The 17,624-nt window shown below is 49.9% G+C and overlaps 1 protein-coding gene across 1 annotated transcript; it reads right to left on the reverse strand.

The window, feature by feature from the left end:
- Nucleotides 1–1,232: 1,232 nt before the first annotated feature.
- DIPK2B (divergent protein kinase domain 2B) lies at nucleotides 1,233–17,492 on the reverse strand. Its single transcript, XM_052794585.1, has 5 exons — nucleotides 17,106–17,492; nucleotides 11,962–12,226; nucleotides 5,120–5,293; nucleotides 3,020–3,308; nucleotides 1,233–1,855 (listed from the first exon to the last, which is right to left on the reverse strand). Exons 1-5 carry the CDS (start codon nucleotides 17,327–17,329, stop codon nucleotides 1,515–1,517), a joined length of 1,293 nt encoding a protein of 430 aa, XP_052650545.1. The 5' UTR covers nucleotides 17,330–17,492; the 3' UTR covers nucleotides 1,233–1,514.
- Between the last annotated feature and the right edge of the window lie 132 nt (nucleotides 17,493–17,624).

Raw genomic sequence — 17,624 nt, forward strand, 5'->3', positions numbered from 1 at the left:
CACAGAGCCCCTCCACAGCCAACACAAAATCTTGACTTGCATTCTTGCTCCCAATAACTCCGTACAACAATTAGCAATGCAAATGCACTCACATCTTTTTCTGCTTTTATGCTGTTACCGATTTCTTTTTCGAACCGTGGCTAGAGAAAGATGGTTTCTGTGATGAAAATACTTACGGGAGATCCAGAAAGTCTAGTTTCTGACTCAGCTCAGTCAAATTTGCTTGGTGACTGCTGTGCACCTGGATCCCGGGAGAAAGCCCCAAACCCGGGTGAGCTCTGGCAGCCCCCGAGACATCAGGGAAGGTTTAGTGTGGGCCTCTGATGCCCCACAAGGAGCACAGGGGACAGGGACTGACAGGTGCTGGGTGAGAAAGTTGTGTTTTGGAACTCTGCAACTTTTGCAACCTTCCTCCCCAAAATGAGGCACCTGCGTCTAGCCCTGGGTTGGCCACTGCTGTGAAAAAAGAGTCCACCACCCCAGAGTTTAGGTGCTGGAGTCACTCCTTTGGGGGCTGGCTTACTGATTCCTCCTTTGAGAGGCAAATGGATGAGGATGGCTGTATCTCTTGCTGGTCAGAACTTAGACCTCCCCGGCACTTACACTGGAGTATTGAGTGTTCAGCAAGGCTCATTGGGCTCAGGGTAAACTAATCTCTCATCCTCTGCCGGTGTCGTTTCTCCTCTTAAGGTAGTTTTCCCATTTTAATTGTTTTGTGCAAATGGTTCCTCCAGTTTTCTTTAGAGAGAAAAATGTGAAAGTATCTGCTGGACAATCACATCCCAGAGTTGGGTTTTTTCTGATCTTAAAACGAAAACCTTTATTAGTCTCCAATTACTGCCCGTCAGCTTGGGAAAAACTAAAAGTAATTATATTTGGGGATTAGAGAAATTAAGTCTCAAGAGACATGGGACCTTTCAGCTTTTTAATGCTGTTGATTGCGTCTTTCTGTTCTGTGTCCCATAAAAGTAATACAATTTAAATATTTTATAAAAGGGATCTGTGATGGGTGATGGTACGGAACTGATCCAGAGGTTCAGTTTATCTATGATTTTTAGCACATTAAAAATCCCCACAGGGAAAGTCTTAAATGCTTCCATCCATCCCACATTAGGTATATATCACCTCAATCAGAAAGGCTTTCTTGGTAATAAAACCCCTCTAGCTAGCTAGTTGTGAGCATGCTGCCTTCTTTTTAACAAATGGCATGGAAAACTCTTCCAAGGCCAAAATACGTGAATGAGATTTATTAATCCTGTAGCCCATGTCACTCACGATAATGCTAACAACCCATAAGCCTTACATCATGTCTAAACATCCCATGTAACAAATGCATCACTGGGAGATGAACAATAAATCCCATGTGCGCTCTGCTCCCTCCTCCTCCGCCTTGATGAGGAAGCCCCAGATTTGGTGCATCTCTTTCCAGCTACCCTGGTTCCTTCTTGCTTCCCGCACTGGCAGGGGGCTAATGCTGCTCCAGTCCTTCCCGGGGGACTCCTCCTCCGAAGCCATCAGTATTTATCACTGTATTTGCAGTCAGGGTAGCGGTAGGCAAAACGGGAATCGCAAGACCGCAGAGGTTTCAGGAGCTCTGCCAGCTTTGCAACCGCCTCGCTGACACCCTGGTCATCGGAGAGGCCGTTGGCGCAGTGCTGCAGGAAGCTGTCTATTTTGTCCTGCACAGGTTGCAGGAATTTCCCCTTCAGCAGCTTAGGCAAAAGCTCTTGACACACCATGACGAGGCTGTGCTTCTCTCTGATGGAGTTACAGGACACAAATGCAGACTGGCAGTCCACAGTCAAACAGCTAAATATATCTTTATACTCCTGTTGGCCATCAATCAGCTGGCTCCCTATTAGAGGCAATTAAACCAGTTGTTAGAAACACAGTACTGAAATCTTGGATAATCATGTATGTCCGTACCTCTGTATTAACATGGGGTTTGTTACTATCTAAAGGATACGGCTATCTTTCACCACAAAGTACTCTGTGCTGTAGCTGTATATAGGCCAATTTTCTCACTCCTGAAATATGTATATTTTTCTGAATGACAGAGCTCTGCAGAACTGCCTGACAGAGGAATTGGAGAGAAGTCTGTCAAGTCAAACTGATTCAGAAAAAAGAACTGCAGTACTAACCTAAAATGTGGAGTTCCTACAAAAACTACCACAAATAGCCAAACCCATAATTTTTCCATGTTACCCCAAATCATTAAATTGCAACAACGGCTCATCTAGCTGGAGTCAAGTTACCAGTAATAGCTGTTGGGACAAGAAAAAGAAACCCAGTGGAAAATTCTCTGACAGCTGCTTCTGAATATTTGAGATCTGCTCAGCTGAATGTGAGAGCTGAGCAAAGGCCTTTTGAAAATTTGAACATCCAAAATGAAATTGTTAAATTATTGGAGGAATAGTCTTTGACTGGGTCTACTTCCAGGATCAGACCAATGTAACCTGTGAAAAGTGAATAGTAACCCTTGATTTTATGTAAAAATGACAAAAGGGGGATTTTGTTGTTATTATAATAATAATGGTTATTAGTTAATGTGATAAATGCACCTAAAAAGAGTCTGATTTGACCCAATACTTAAAACAAATGAAGTTACAAAATTTCTACTTGCAAATACTGACACTTGTGTGGCAAAACTTTTAAAAGAGATGATTTAGGAAGACTTCAAATGAGACTGGTCAGCACCGTGGCTGCTGAATGCTTCTGCCAGCCACAGAGGGGACTGGGCAGGACGTAAGCACCCACGGTCGGTCACCAAACCACTGACTGTACAAACAAAATGCCTGCCACCTTCCCAACTCAGAGCCAGGATGGCAGGAGCTGCTGATGCTTTTGCTGTCGGTAAATCTCTCCTTGAACTTTTCATTATTCAATTCAGCAAGCGATCTTTGGTTGATCAAAAAAAATAATCAGCAGCAGAGCTGAGCGTAGCAGGTGAAAGATTTGTTTCCCCTGCCTTGCTAAGCCCTCCTGCGACAGATGCGCAGCCATGGAGCCTGCTGAGTACCTTCCTCCTTGTCGATGATCCCCAGCGTGCTGGCATCCCGGATGAACAGATGCCCGTTGCTAAACACGCCAAAGGTGCCAGCGTCCACGTGGGTGAAGTAGAAGAAATAGTTGAGGTCGTTGGTGCCCATGGAGCGGAGGACGGCGAGGAGCTGGAGGGCCAGGTCGGCGGCCACCTCGGGGGCTGCGCCGTAGAAGTCGCGCAGGGGCCGAGTGCTGGCGCTGACCACCAGCCGCCCGCAGGAGCCCAGGTACCGTGGGAAGGGCCATCCCTCCACGTCGGGGAAGATCTGCCGGGGGGAGTGGGAAAAGGGAGATTGCCCCTGCCCTCTGGCTGCTACGCTCTGCCCGTGGACCCACCTCCCTCCCAGAGGACTTTCAAATGCCCTGGCTGGCTTCAAGCAGCAGTGCCGGTGTCGTGTTTTGCTTTCCAAAGCATCCCGCCACCCTTCCTCACCCTAGCCTGCTGCAGCAGCTGGAGAAGGCTCTGCTCTGTCCTGAAGTAACTTTGCTGCTTTTTTTTTTCTTTTATTTTTTTTTCCTTTTTTTAATTAAGAAGAAGAATCTGATATTTCAAGAGCTATTCCATAAAGGAGACTAACTGGAAAGTCCAATATAATAATAGATTTCAAATTCATGAAAATTTTAGGCACAGAAGAGCTAATTTTAGGTGTCTTTCTAGAACCTTTGATGGGTCCCTCATGAGAACTGCATAGCTGAAATCGCAGCTTGAAGGTGAGGTGGGGCTAAAGCAGTTTTCGCTAATTTGTAAGAACTGCCTGGCTGTTTCATAAGAGACTTTGCAGTCTCAGGGACAGAAGTGCTGAGTGTGTGTTACAGTGGGGACACCTGGGCCAGGCTCCCTGCATCACTGCAGCTCATGCTAGCAGGGCAGTTATCCCAGGTGGAAACCAAACTGCATGACTGCTGAGCTATGCCAACACAAAGCTTTCTGCCATTTACATTATTACTTGTCTGTCTCCCCAGCGCACCAGACCCTGCCAAGGCAGGGTTATGGACTCATCCAGTTTCATGTTTAAGTTTGCTTCTCCCTTCTGCTGTGAAGGCATTTTGGGCACCCACATAAAATCAAGCCATTTCTCTTCACTGTATTTTTCTCACCTCTTTAAGCTGCATTCCCACATCTTTACAGTGCTGAGAGCCGCAGCCTCGTGCCCAAGTGAGCCATGGTCAGGGTGGCTGAATGACCCCCTGGAGACTCCCAGAGGATGAGCACCATTCCCCCTCCCTGGGACTGGACAGAGCCCTGTGAGCTGCTGAGGGCAGCAGTGGCAGGAGACAGATGCTGCCGCTGCCTCTCTTCTTTGTGGAATCTCGAAAGGTTGAAAGAAACAGCAATGATGAGGGCTAAAGGAGGGGTGGTGGTGGGGATGGGTGAGGATACTCCCTCAGAAACACATGTAAAGAAAGAGAGGACCCACATGCCAGGCATGCCAGCAGGGGACCAGAGGAGGGGCGTGAGGCCTTCTAGCTCTCTGTCTTCAAACTCAGAGCTCAGTTGTATTTGGGATTCCACCAAACACCTCTGCAAAACTGCACTTTGCTACGGAGCTAGTTACCAGCAGCATGTAAATGGAAAAAACGGTGCTGGCACATGGAACCTGGGAAATCAGTGCTCCCCGAGTCCATGTTCAACCTCGACGCCGCATCTTGGTCCTGCCATGCTAAAATATGTTCTTTCTCTTTTACGAACAGGCTTTGATTTTAAGTGATGTTAAAGTGATTTTAAGTAATATATTAGCGATGCAAACATAACACTGTGAAGTATTGGGGATGTGAAAAACCCTGGCTTTCACAGTGCGCTAATGCAATAACCTGGCTGGCTTGTGATTGATTTAAGGGGCTGGGCACCCATATCTCTCCGCAACTTCACAGGCTGATGCAAGGAGCACCACAGGAGTCTGCCTGACTTCAGCCATCCAACTCTATAGAAGAAACTCACTTTATGAGGGCTAGGGAGCTTGCCAAAAGGTAGGGCTGAGACTCCTCTGCAGCTAGGGGCTGGTGCATATCTCATGCAAGGGTTTGCTTGCAAGGGGCTGCGGGGTGGCATTTCAAGCTGGGGCAAAGTGGTACGTACCTGTAACAAGATGGGATGTGAATTCACTGACAGTGTGTACAGGAGGCGCAGTTTGTCCCGGTCGGTGAGGTGGTCCATGTAGATGCTGCCAGCGTCTGGCACCTCAGCGTAGCGCCGCACTATCCTGTCCAGGAGACGCTGGGATGGGCAGCGCAGCATTGGGCTAGACAGGCCCTGGCGAGAGAGGAAAATACGACAAAAAGATGTTTATTTTCCAGCCTGAGATGTTGCGATGTGCTTGGGCCATGCCAGCGGTATGGGCACCTCTGTACTGTGCCCCCTGCGGCACAGCTGCTGAAGGGTATGGCCACGCAGGGGGATCTCTACAGCAAACCCCTCCTAGGAAAAACCCCCGCACCATCCAAAAAATGCCTGTTCACGATTTGGGTTTCCAAAATGGCACACAGTCTTTGCGGCACAGCCGCGGAGGCTGCAAACCCCGTTTCCCCCCAACTGCGCAGTAGTGCATTGCTCCGTGCCAGCGGGCCTCCTCCCTCTGCCCGGCTTTCCAGCCCTGGCATCCTGGCTCACTGGTGGAGGCCTCTCTGTCATTAAGCCGGTAAGTCACTTCCCTCGTTAGATAATGTCTTCAGATTGCTTCGCTATTTGCTTAACCTGTGAGCAGCTTTCTTGGAAATACTATTTGCCAAGGTCAGTAAACATGCTTTAAAAGTGTAAATAAACACTGTATGTGGGTACAAGCACTGGATATACTCTCTGTGATAAACTTGTGCATTAACTATCAAAACCAAATTTGAATAGCCTGTGCATATTTTTTTGTAAATACCAGCAGCAAATAAAGAACTGTTGGGCTAATGGAGTCAACAATCACTTTATTACACCTTTCAGATTTGGAGGTTTGGCTTGTAAAATTGCATAAGCAATCTATGACTGGGATAAATGGCATAGAAATTTATACCTTTGTAGTCAAAAAAGACCTTTTTTTTGAATTCAGTCTTGTTTAATAGCCAAGGAGAGCGGACGTATGGAGAGTTGCCCATAGTGGCACAGAAATGCTGCCCTGCCACGCCTCTGCTGGGGAAGGGAATCAGGTTTTTGATAAGCCTTTTTCTTCCAAATGATCCCAGTAGCCACATTTATTGTTTTGGGTTTTCTTTATAATTTGATGGCTGGGAGACATGCTTCAGAGGAAAGGGCACTTGAGCTCACGTTGCTCCCTGCCATTCTTCATGCTGAGAGCAAAGATTTGACTCAGGATCTCCCCAAGTCATTTGGTAACTCTGAGGTAGGTCTCTCTCAGCCCTTCCTGAGCGAGCTGTTCATTTGGCATAAAACACTTAATTACCCAGCCACAACAAAGAAATGAAGAAACAAGGAAAGGAGGAGTGTGCCACTCTCACGGTCAGAGGTGGAAAGGGGGGACTGGACCCCCCACGTCCCCTCCTCTGCCTCCCTGATGGCCTCAGTGAGGTCCCAGCCGCTCCCTCCTTGGCCATCGGTTGCACGAAACAAGCCCTGAATGCCGGTAGCTGGTCAAAACTACCTGAGAAACTCAACCCCAACTGGAGCATTGTTTCTCAAGAACTGAAGAACCATCTTTTTCCCCAAGAGAATAAAACATTTGTCAAAAATAATTCTCCCCAGTTCTAGTTACAATTCTTCATAGACTCCTCTCCTCTGGTGTAGCCTTATCAAGGAAATATTTTTTCAACTAATTATCTAAAACTATAGAAGGAGGGGGGCGAAGGGTTGGTTATGGATTTCTGTCTCGCAGCACTTGCAGGCACGTTGTGGCTGACTCTGTCACTTTCCCTTTGGAGGAGAAGTGAGAAAAAATGAACAGAACAGAACTGTGTTAAGTAAGAGATATGTGGTGGAGAAAGTCTCTTGCAGCTCAGTGTGTATGCAAATATTTGCAGCCAAAGTTAGAAAGCCTTGCTGCCTCCAGGAGTTTGCAACGCAAAAGCCGAGACCCTTAAGAGTGTGCAGTAGGAACAGAAATCATGGTGGCAGAGAATGCATGAAAGTTTTAATTAGGATTTTTTCCAAGGTCAGAGCTCATCCTCTTAACACAGATGTGGTCATGCACTGCATGTGATGATCACAGATGCTCGTTTTCTGAGGAACCATTTCAGGCATACCAGTGGCGGTGCAGGAGCGCAGAAGCAGGGCTGAGTACCACCACGTTTCTATCAACCATTGTTGCGGCTTCCTATGATTTAATAAAGCCCTGATCCACCAAAATTGGACAGTGGGGCCTTCTGATTTTGGCAGAGCTAGTCAACAGCATAAAGTTCAGCACCTGCTTGAGTGTTTCAGTGAAGTGGGGCCTCACCTCCCAGCAGACTGATGGAAACATCCCTACAGCAGAAAAGGAGCCGGAGTTGTAAAACTGTCAGACAAAAACTGTCGATGGAAGAAAAATTTGAAGAACACATACTCAAAACACTGGAGATACTGATTTATCTGAGAATATCTTAAGTCCTTTGCAGCGTCTTATCACCCCAGAGAATAAGACCTGGCAGACAGCCTGATGTATTGTTTGTGATTGATATGGAAAGCTTCTTACTTACTTTGATTAAATACCCACATTTTTATATCTGATAATGCTTAGTTCCTGCAAAGCCTACCTGCATTCAGCTGTGATTATCTTCTCCCTACTGCACAGTATGCAATGCATTTTAAACTCCCATCTGTGCGTATGTATGCATATCTAGAGCAGACACACCCAGAGTTCACTCTGACGCAAAGACGACCTCTGGAAGACAACTTCTCCTCACTCGGCTTTCTCTTCAGCCACCCCAAGGAGGGATGGCACAGATGAGGAGCACAGCTGCCTCCTGCCCCGTGCACCACCGCCTGGGTGCAGCTTCACCAAGCGACCCGGTTTAGGGTGGGCTCCAGGAGGAAACGCTTGGATGTAGGTGTCAAAGCACCTGCAGCTCCTGGCCGTTTGAATCTAAGGGTTGTGTTCACCCGCAAATGAAAGAAACTAAGGATGCCCTGTGAAGCTACAGGGCCCATCCCCACTCCCACCAGGCTTACTGAAGCATGTCTCTGATGATGAGGTACCAGGTCAAAGAGGCAGCAGGTCTGGGAGGTGGCTCTGGGAGCCCTGTAATGCCCATCCTTCCCTAGGACGGACCAGCTGCCAGATCAGCAAACCGCTGCCCATGTGCTGTGAGCGAAGTGATGTATACTGGACTCAGAGGCCAAATAACCATGGTGCCAGCACATCTGCTGAGGGCAGGCAGAGGTGCTGGTCAGTACATCCTAGAGAGAGGGGCTGAAAATGGCTGGCTTTTCACCTTGGTACTACTTTCGTCTGTCTGCCTTCAGACGTTTCCAGGGTGTGCTTTGTAGGCAGGGCTGTAAATTTTCCCCGTGGGCGATCTGTGCTGAAACTAACCCACTTTGTTGTTGTTCTTACCCTCCAACAGGAAAAGCATGCAGCACAGTTTGAGGTGATGAGCTCCTGGGAGAAGCAGCGGGTGGTTGGGGCTACCATGCAGGCTAAGCCCTATCTAAATCCTGCTCATCTCCGAGGCGGGCTGGATTTTAACACTGAAGACTTTGCTGCGTCCAATAAAGATTTTCGTTGTGGCGGGTGAAATAATCACTGTGGCAGGCAGCTCAGCTGATGGCTGGGTCAGGCAGGGCACGCAGTGTAAAGTGAAAAAACATTACTTCATGGTCTGTCATTTTGATTCAAGCACGTTATGGTTTGTCGTAATTCTCTGCTCTATAAGACAAAATTACCTGAGCCCATTAGCTTTCCATGGTGCTGCTATATAGGAAAAACTGCAGGGAGGGCAGTATGCACGCTGCTGGGTGAGTGCAGCTTTGTGAAACAGGGTGGGCATCATGTTAGGCATCAAGAACGGTGTGCTGTCAACACCTTCGAAAAGAGAGAGGGGAGAAAAAAAGCCAGAAGAGCAGTGCTGCAGGTGTTTGCAATGACGTGTCGTACCCCTAAGAAACACTCCCTCCGACGGCTTATGCTGGGTTACCGACATGTCTCTGCCCAGCAAACACGGCAGAGGGGCAGCAGTGCTGGGCTGGGCTGCAGGCAGAGGTGCTCCTGCGGCTTTCGGCTCTGAGGAGGGCAGGTGGGGTGGGCAGAGAGGAAGGGGATGCCCGGTTCTGTGGGGCTGGATGGCTTGCGGGGGGTCACCCTGTAACCTGTGGTGGCCCACACAACAGCACTTGGGGCTGGGGGGGGGTGTCTCATGTACAAACTCACACACACCGTATGACTGAAATGTTGTTGCCGCAGGCTGTTTTTCAATTCAGACCACTGTGAAACCAGAAGCCATTTTACAGAGCACGTGCCTGATCTCAAATAGTGATTTCTGCTGAAATTTGGAAGCAGGGGGGAGGTAGGCCCCAGGGCCTCTGGATCGCTATGCTTCTCTGTGTATTCAAGCCTATATGCTGTTAGAAGGGATTTATATCCCGGTTTAGGTTTCTCTGCTTGATTTACAGAGCCAAGGAACCATGAAAGCACGAGCGGAGCAATCCTGAGGCCTGTGTGCAAAGGTCTGGGCCTCCCCGCAGCCTCCCGTGCCCTCTCCAACTAAAAAACTGCAGGGGTTGCTGAAATGTCCCAGGGAGTTTGTCCCTGCGCACGTCCCCCCAGGCTGGCGCCTGAGCTTGCTTCAGAGGCGCCCTGGAGCTGGGGTCAGCTCAGCTTCCCACTGCTGCATGGGGAAATTCCAGCACCCAGGAGAAACGGGATAGGTGCAAGGTCAGGACGCCCCAGCCAGAGTCTCCGCGTGGTGCTGTGTGTGCATGCATGTATGTGTGCATATGCGCATGCGTGTGTGTGCATGCATATATGTGTGCATCTGTGTATGCATATGTGTATGTGTGCGTGCAACCCAGCTCAGCCAGGAGTTCAGTTTCAGAGAGGACGGGGTAGGGAAAACCATATAGCCCATCAGGAGCCTTTTAAGGAGAAGGATTTGGGCTCAGCTAATGATTTAACTTTGCAGCAGATCTGAGAAACCACAGAGCCACATTTCTCCGGTTACTTTTTCAACCAGCTCAGCAAATGGAAGGTTCAAGATCTCGACTCTTTCCCTTTCACATAGCACTGCTGCGGGGGCAGCATGGTTTTGCACAAACCCCCAGGACACGCCAGCAAGGCTGGAGGGTCTGCCACCCCAGCTTGCCTTCCCGCAGTCCCCTGTAGTGCTGCCTTGGAGGACAGTGGAGGCCAGCAGGTGCCTGGGAAGCTGCTGCCTGCCCCCCCAGGGAGGAGTTGTCCCTGCCCGTGGCCCACAAGCTCAGGCGAGGGATGCTCTGAGTGGAAGCCATGTAAATCTGCCCATTCTCCCTAGTGCCTCTCCCGAGGTTACTAGGCAAAGTACAGTGTAGCTTTGCACCAAAAAAGTTTCCCCGGCTGGCGTGTGTCATCCTGCACCTCACCCCCCAGGAGGCTGCTGGCTTTGGGGCAACCTGCCACGCGGGACTGTCAGTGATTCGGGTGTCCTTCTCGGTGCAGGTCAGGCACTAGCTCCAGCACTGCTGCTGCAGGATGGGGTCTCCTACTCTCCCTCCTCAGGCGTGCTGCTCCACGGGGTAACAGAAGCTGAAAAACTCAAGCAGTGTAACTTTAGCACTCAGCAAAGCTGAGCAGATGCGGCAGCATGAAGGCATGAGGAAGCAGTTGCCTTTAAAGAAAAAAAATGAAGTCCCTTTTTCACAGCCACTTCTTTCTTGAAAGGGGGAGAAGTACTGGAATAATCTTTCTTTGCCTCTCAGGGTCTCATTTAGAGTATATCCAGCCTCCACTCTGGCCCCTGCCCATTGCCAGCGGTTATCGCAACGCTTTGCTGTTGTTTGGATGGGGTGGGGGGAATGCATGTGCATTTGGGGAGGGGACTTTTGGTCTCAGATGCAAGCCAGCGGCTGCAAAACACGCTCGCCTGCCCCATGGCCGTCCCCGGCTGCCCGTGGCATCCCTCAGCGTGGGCAGCGCTCAGACGCCGACTTTCCTCTGGAGCCTGCCCGCTCTGCCCCTCCGGCCCTGCCTGCGTGTTTGTCTCCCTGCGCCACTGCCAGCCGTCTACCTGGTGGCAGCGACCCCCCCACCCCGGCACGCCTGTCCTGGCTTCGCCTGTGACACCCCAGGACTGTGACAGAAAGGGCAGCGCGCTTCTTTGCGCCTGAGATCATTTGCTATAGACGGCAGGTGTTTGAGGAATCGAGGCTCGGGCTCCAACCGCCTGTGCCGCTCATCCTGCTGGCCACAAGCAGAGGGGTCCAACCTGCCCCAGGTCCCAGCCCAGAGGAAAATCACTTTCAAGGCACAGGCTGCCCTTTTGGGTATGACTTTGTGACAGAAAAAAGAAAAAAAAAATTAGTGCTGAGACATAATGGAAAACCGGAAAAAATCCCAGCAGAAATATCCCCACTCGAGCTGTTGCCAGGTTTGTGTGCGTTGCCCTGCGTTTTCCCTGTGCCTGAAGCCAGCGAGGGCTACAGCTTTCCGTGGGCCTTCAGCCTCAGCCGGCATGAGGAGCCGGGAGCCAGCTCCCGCCTTCCCGGTGCTGAGCCCGAGCCCTGGCCAGGCTGTGCCGTGGCATTACCTATGGCTGGAGGAGGGTTGGCCCTCGGCCTAAGGTGCTCTTCTTCATTTTGGGACCTCGTTTTGCCTCTCCCTCACAGCAGGTGGGCTCGGACGGGGTGGGACCCACCAGCCGGGGCAAGAGGGACAGGGCCAGCCATTGCCCCAACTCACCCTCCACCCAGCAAGTCACAGCCATGTCTCCTTCAGACCCTTTTTTCCCCCCCAAAAATACATGTCGCCCCCCTGGGGGTCCCTCTCCCCCACCACCCCCGCTGGTGTGGGGCACGGACGGCCGTGGGGCACGGACCTGGACCAGGTCAGGGGTGAGGCGCTTGGCCCGCAGCCACTTCTGGAAGCGATGCGTGCGGCGCAGGGCGCGCTCCAGGCTGCAGGTCTTCGTCTTCAGCAGGGAGGTGCAGATGCGCTTGTCGGCCCGGTCGTGCCGGTACTTGGAAGTCAGCCGGGTGATGTCGACCAGCCGCCAGCTCTTGGCATCGTCGGTGTAGTTGCCCGAGTAGCTGAGCAGGTAGCTGGGGGGCAGCTTTAAATGAGAAGAAAGCCAGGTGTCAAACCTGCCAAACCAAAACAAGAGCCCCACGGAGAGCGGGTTAACAAGCCACACGGACACCCGCACAGTGCCAGCGCGGTCGCTCCGCCACGCGCCGGCCCCGGGGGGCTTTCTGCCATCGCGTGGCAAAGGCCGAGTGGCCACGGGTGGGCGGCCACGGGCGGCGGGGTGAGGCGAGGGGGCTGAAGGAAACGCGCTTTGGAAAAAACGTCCGTCTTTGCTTCCCGCTTAAACCATCCCTTGTCACCGACAGTGTCATGGGGCAGGGGGCGAAGTGCCCAAATGGGGTCTTCTGGGCCGCGTAGAGAGAGGGAAGGAAGGGAGAGGGCTGCAGGGTTTTGGTTCATGGGGAATCCCTGGCGTTTTTAAATTTCCTTAATCCTGGTGAAGGGGGCCCAAAAAAGGAGTACTCAACACTTTAAGGGCCCCTGCAGAACAAAACCTCCTGACAATAAATGTCTTTGGGAATACCAAAATGACCTTTTGTTTTGAGGTGGTGGCCTTACTCGGTGACGGGGTCGACAGGTCCCCCCGACGTCACTGGCTGTATTTTAGCAGCCGGGATGAGCGACCTCCCCAGGCAGTGGCAGAGTTTGGGGTGTGATGGGGGGCACGGGGGGACGCGTGCCCTGGGCGTGTGGCACCACTGTAGCCATGGAGATCTTGCACTGATTTGCTCCCCCTACACAGGCACAGGAGGGGAGCATATGGGCCTGGTAATTAGGCTGTGACAATTTTTTTTTGTTTCAGCAGCCCCCTCAGCCCTGCCCACACACATATCACACATGCAGGAGCTGAGGAGCGTGGTGCCTGTTTTGTAAGTATGTCTGTAACCTGCTCTTGGAAAGCGGCTGGACTCTGACCTTTGGTTTGGCCAACATCACGCATTCACTGCCTCTAAAACCTCCTAATGCTACTCTTGCCCGTGTGCGTAAGAAAGCATGTCCTAATTTAATCTCACCATAAATTAAAGCTGATAGCTCAGAAGTGAAACAGGAGAGGCAAGAGGTTCCCTGCAGGACCAGCTACCTGGAGTTAGATGAAAAGACATTAACAAATCTGAAAGCTGAAGCTGATCTTTCCTTTTGACTTCCAGTGGGGAAATCGGCACTGGGAAATTTGGGGGGGGATTAATTTCCTCTGACTTCAGGCAAATAACTGACTCGGCAATGCTAGCTGCCCTCCGTGATCGGAGACCAACTGTCCTCTTCCCCACAACACCTCTTGCAGGCAGCACCTCGCTCCTCTTCCCCACCATGGAGCCTGTGCAGCTCAGCTTCTGGGCAAGCACAGGTGCCCAGGGGGAAAGCCCATCTCCCTGAAATGCTGGTGCTCGCCCTGCTTTGGCTTTCGGCTCTAGCCACGTGCCTCCTTCGAAAGATTTGCCTCAGAGACGCAGGCTGACCAGAAGCAAAGGAGCCTGGCCCCTTGCACGAGCAGGTTTAGGGGTTCAGGCATTTCAGTCATTTGGGCATTTTGCCCAATATGAAATTGAAGCTTCCTTATGATTAGGGCATCTGACAAGAAAATAAATGCCTTGTTTGTTTTGGTGGGTTTTGTTTGTTTTTTTTTTTTGGTTGGTTTTGAGCTAGGACTAAAGAGCAGAGAATAATTGCTACTCCTCACTGTGATTTGTTATGCATCATGACCCCTCCCAGTGCCTAATCTGCAAAGCAGGCACAGTGTGCCAGGCACGTACAGGGAAGAGATGGCTATGGGCTGGGTTTCTCTTTCTTTCTTTCTTTTTTTTTTTAAGTTAAGCACAAATATGCCTTGTGATTTGGCTGAAGCATGTGCGTTCAGGGGAGCTCACGTGAGGCAGATACCAGGAAAGTGCCGCCTCCTGCATGCAAGCAGCGCATGGATGTATGAAATTCAGGGCTGAGCGTTAATCTGAGCACGGATGGAGCGATTTCCTCTGCAGAGGTCCCAGGGGAGAGCCACACGGGCCTGGGAACCCAGCATGGGCCACAGCAGTTCTGTATTTGGCATCATTTCTGGGCAGCGCAGCACTGGCCTGGCACACTTGCTAGATACTTTCAAGATTCATCATCAAGTTGTGCTGTAATAATAATTCACTCTCCTATGAAGCCTTTTAGCTAAGGGCCTGAATGTGCTTTAATTAAGACTTTCAGTAAGATCTGTGTGAATAACACAGTCACAGATTACAGACTTTAGATCAACCCAGAACTAAACATTGAAGAAAATCAAACTTTTTTGCTGGAAAAAATGAAGTGTTTTGTTTCAGCCAAAATAATTTTGCTTGCATTTGGAGTTTTACTTTTTTTTTTAAATTTAAGTAAGTTAAGTCTTAAAACCAAAGATAAAGAAATGCCATATGCAAATCCATCAAATTGAAGCATTCTAGCTTTTTCAGACTTCCTTCCCATTGCTTTTGGCCAAAGCTCATCACTGGCATTGGCACACATCTGCAAATAGTTTTGGTCAGCTCAGTTTTGCAGTGTTTTGAAAATCTAATATTTTACGAAAACTTCTGCTGCGCTCTGCTCTCAGGACAGTTGGTAGGCAGGCTTTGGTATTCTCATTTACAGATGGATAAAGTTGGGCAAAGATAAGGGAAGTAAAGAACATTAGAGCACAAGATGAGTCACCAAATATTCTGGGAACAAAACCCACATATTCTTTCTCGTTAGTTGACTATGAATGCATGTCACAGCTCCCGGAAATGATGGAGAATTAATGAAGCATGTTCTAACGAGGTTTAAACAGAGAGGGCCAAGTGCCATCCACCTTTGTGAACATGTGAAAAGGTACACCGGGGTGGATTGAAGTGCATAAGTGCCACTGAAATTTCCCCCTTTTAACCTTCGACTTGCCAAGAAATCCCAGCTGTTCAAGAAATCAAGTGGGAGAACAGTTTAACCCCTGCGAAGAAAAGCCCAAAGCTGACTGACTGCTCAGGAGAACATTTGGAAAGTTACCCTTTCCAAAGTGCTGAGCAGAACTGTATGTTATCACTTATTTGTGTGCTGCACTGCTTGTGGGAAGCTGATTGCAGGCTCGCGGGAGAGAAAAAAAGTGTCTGGTTTAGGAAGTCCCTCTACCTTCCCTGAGGCAGAAGCATGGTGCTCCCACACGTTTGCGGCTGTGCGCTCCCGGGCCCTGCTCGGACCCTCTGCATACCCGCACCCCTTTCCCACTGTCCCCTGGAGGAAAGCCAGGACGGGGGGCTCCTGCTTTTGCTCACGTAGCACTTCTTTCCTGTGCTCTGGTGCAGCATGCAGCTGGCCACCGGTCAGCCAGAGGCATTTGCTTGCTTCTGAAGGCTACTGCCATTTTCAGCGGGGCTGAAGGAAGCTGCATAGCCCCAACCTCCCCAGCGGCTAAGCGGGTTAATCGAAACGGCGCACCTGCGACAAGCTGCACACGCAGAAGCTGCTTTGTACCCAGCAGCAGGTGCCTGAAAACCCTGCACAGGCGAGTGGCAAAGGGGCCGCAGCAGGTTGTGGCGTGGGGTAGGAGCCAGCTCCCATGCCACCCTGCTGCAGAGAATAAAATGTAGGGCAGCTCGTACCCCAAACGCGCCCCGAGCCCCTGCAGACCCACAGCAGCCTGTGTCAGCCAGCTGAACATGCTGATTGCAAATCCATCCTGCTTTTTGGGACCGGAGCCTGGGCTGGGCTGGGAGAAACCCAGCACTGCTGACCTGGCCCTTCTTCATGCCTCTGCACCTTACTTAATGCATGCTCTGGCATCACCCTCAGGACAAGCTGGGGGAGACAGAAAGCCAAGAGGGCAAAGCGCCGAGGGCTGGGACCCCTGGTGTGCCATGGCGAGGGGTCCCCTGGCGTAGCAAAGCCACAAGCTGCCTTCTTCCAGAGGCAGAAAGGGAAGGATGGATGTTCAGTATTACAAGTCCATCCCAGACAAACCATTATGGTTTTACTATGCTACATTTTGTAGGATAGTTTAAGATAAAAATGGTGATTTGTCCAATATTATACTACTTACATTACAGCATTAAAAATACAATTTTACTATAATCATTTCTTCTCCCCCAGGCTTTTATATCTATAAAAGAAAGTGCATATGGCTCTATAAATCATATCAGACCCAATAAACCCTTCCTCTGCCAAGCACTGCCTTTAACTTTCTCCTCAAAAACACTGGCAACATTTTCCCTGCTGTCATCAGATACACTCTGATTTTGAGCCTAAAACTGATTGGATCAGTCTGACGACCACTTGGACAGCGTATGTCTCATCGACTTCGAGGCAGATGGAATTTCTGCCTCTGCCTTCAAGTTCTCACTGAAACCTCCCCAAAGTGTATTAATAATTTAGCCCCATCTATTTTTGAGTGTGTAGGTAACCTAATGTGCAAAAGTCTTCGTGCCTCAGGCAGGTTTAGATCGCTTTTGATCTTAGTTAATATGCACGTGGAATTCCGCACATTTGTGTTGTTGCACCTGGTACAAAATTATGTAGCATGTTTATATGTTTGTAGTTAACACAGTCCGTGGGGAGCATACAAAGCTAAATCTCCTTTGCCTTTACTCGGTTGCTCATAATAAAATATTTCCAGTACATCTAAACAAGCTGATTTCTTCCTTCCCTCTTCCCTTCCCTCACCACTGCCTTGAACTGTTTCGGAGCCACTCTCTATGCAGAAAGTTGTGCCTTTTACTCCTGCTTTCAAATTATAATTCAGGGCTGAAGTCCGATCATGTTTGTGTGGCTTTAAAAGAGAAGAGACAAAGCAGCAACTTATAGACATTAATTAAAATACTAGGCACTGTAATGGCAACCTGGTGCTAAGTTACTCTTTGCATTGTCATTCATTAAAATACTTGGAAATACTAACAGGCAACTTTCAAGTTACTATACAGAATGCTTTAAAAATAACTGTGCTGAGTTTCTGACCTTATTTCTTCTTTAAAGAATTTCTTGCAAATGGATGTCCCAATGCAGGCGTTGCATTTATCAAGTCCCAGGAAAGTCCGGCCAAAACTGTAGCTGGGTTTGATGTGGGGTGCAGATGGAGAAGCTGTTGCTGCTGTGGAAGGGCTACAGCTCAGAGCCAAAACCAGGAGCAGCATCAATGAATCTGCAACTCTGGAGCAAAGGCAACATATCCAGTGCCCCATCTACAGTAGCGGAGAGCTCTGCCTTTTGCAAGTTACCCCTCTCTATGCTTTCGGTCTCTTTTTGATGACCTCAGCCTGCAGCAGTGAGCCCTGAAACACAGCAAGACACGCTGGGTGCAGGAGACCCTGCTGCAGTCCCCATCCTGCCAGCTGGTCACTGGCTCTATTGGCTTGAGGTTTGGGTGGGAAAGATATGATGTAGGGTGGGGAGAAGGAAATACATGGAGGATGCAGATAACTTAGGTTGCCATGGTTACCTTTCCTTTACTTGGTGCAGCTGCTTCGGCCCCTGCTG

Source organism: Harpia harpyja, chromosome 8 (genome assembly GCF_026419915.1).
Source record: "Harpia harpyja isolate bHarHar1 chromosome 8, bHarHar1 primary haplotype, whole genome shotgun sequence".
Lineage (NCBI taxonomy): Eukaryota > Metazoa > Chordata > Aves > Accipitriformes > Accipitridae > Harpia > Harpia harpyja.

Coding starts and splice junctions, on each gene's coding strand:
- DIPK2B (XM_052794585.1), bottom strand. CDS start 17,329: ATGGGGCACTGGATATGTTGCCTTTGCTCCAGAGTTGCAGATTCATTG. Junction 12,227..17,105: donor TTCTTTAAAGAAGAAATAAG/GTCAGAAACTCA, acceptor TTGGTTTGGCAG/GTTTGACACCTGGCTTTCTT. Junction 5,294..11,961: donor TCACCCCTGACCTGGTCCAG/GTCCGTGCCCCA, acceptor CTCTCTCGCCAG/GGCCTGTCTAGCCCAATGCT.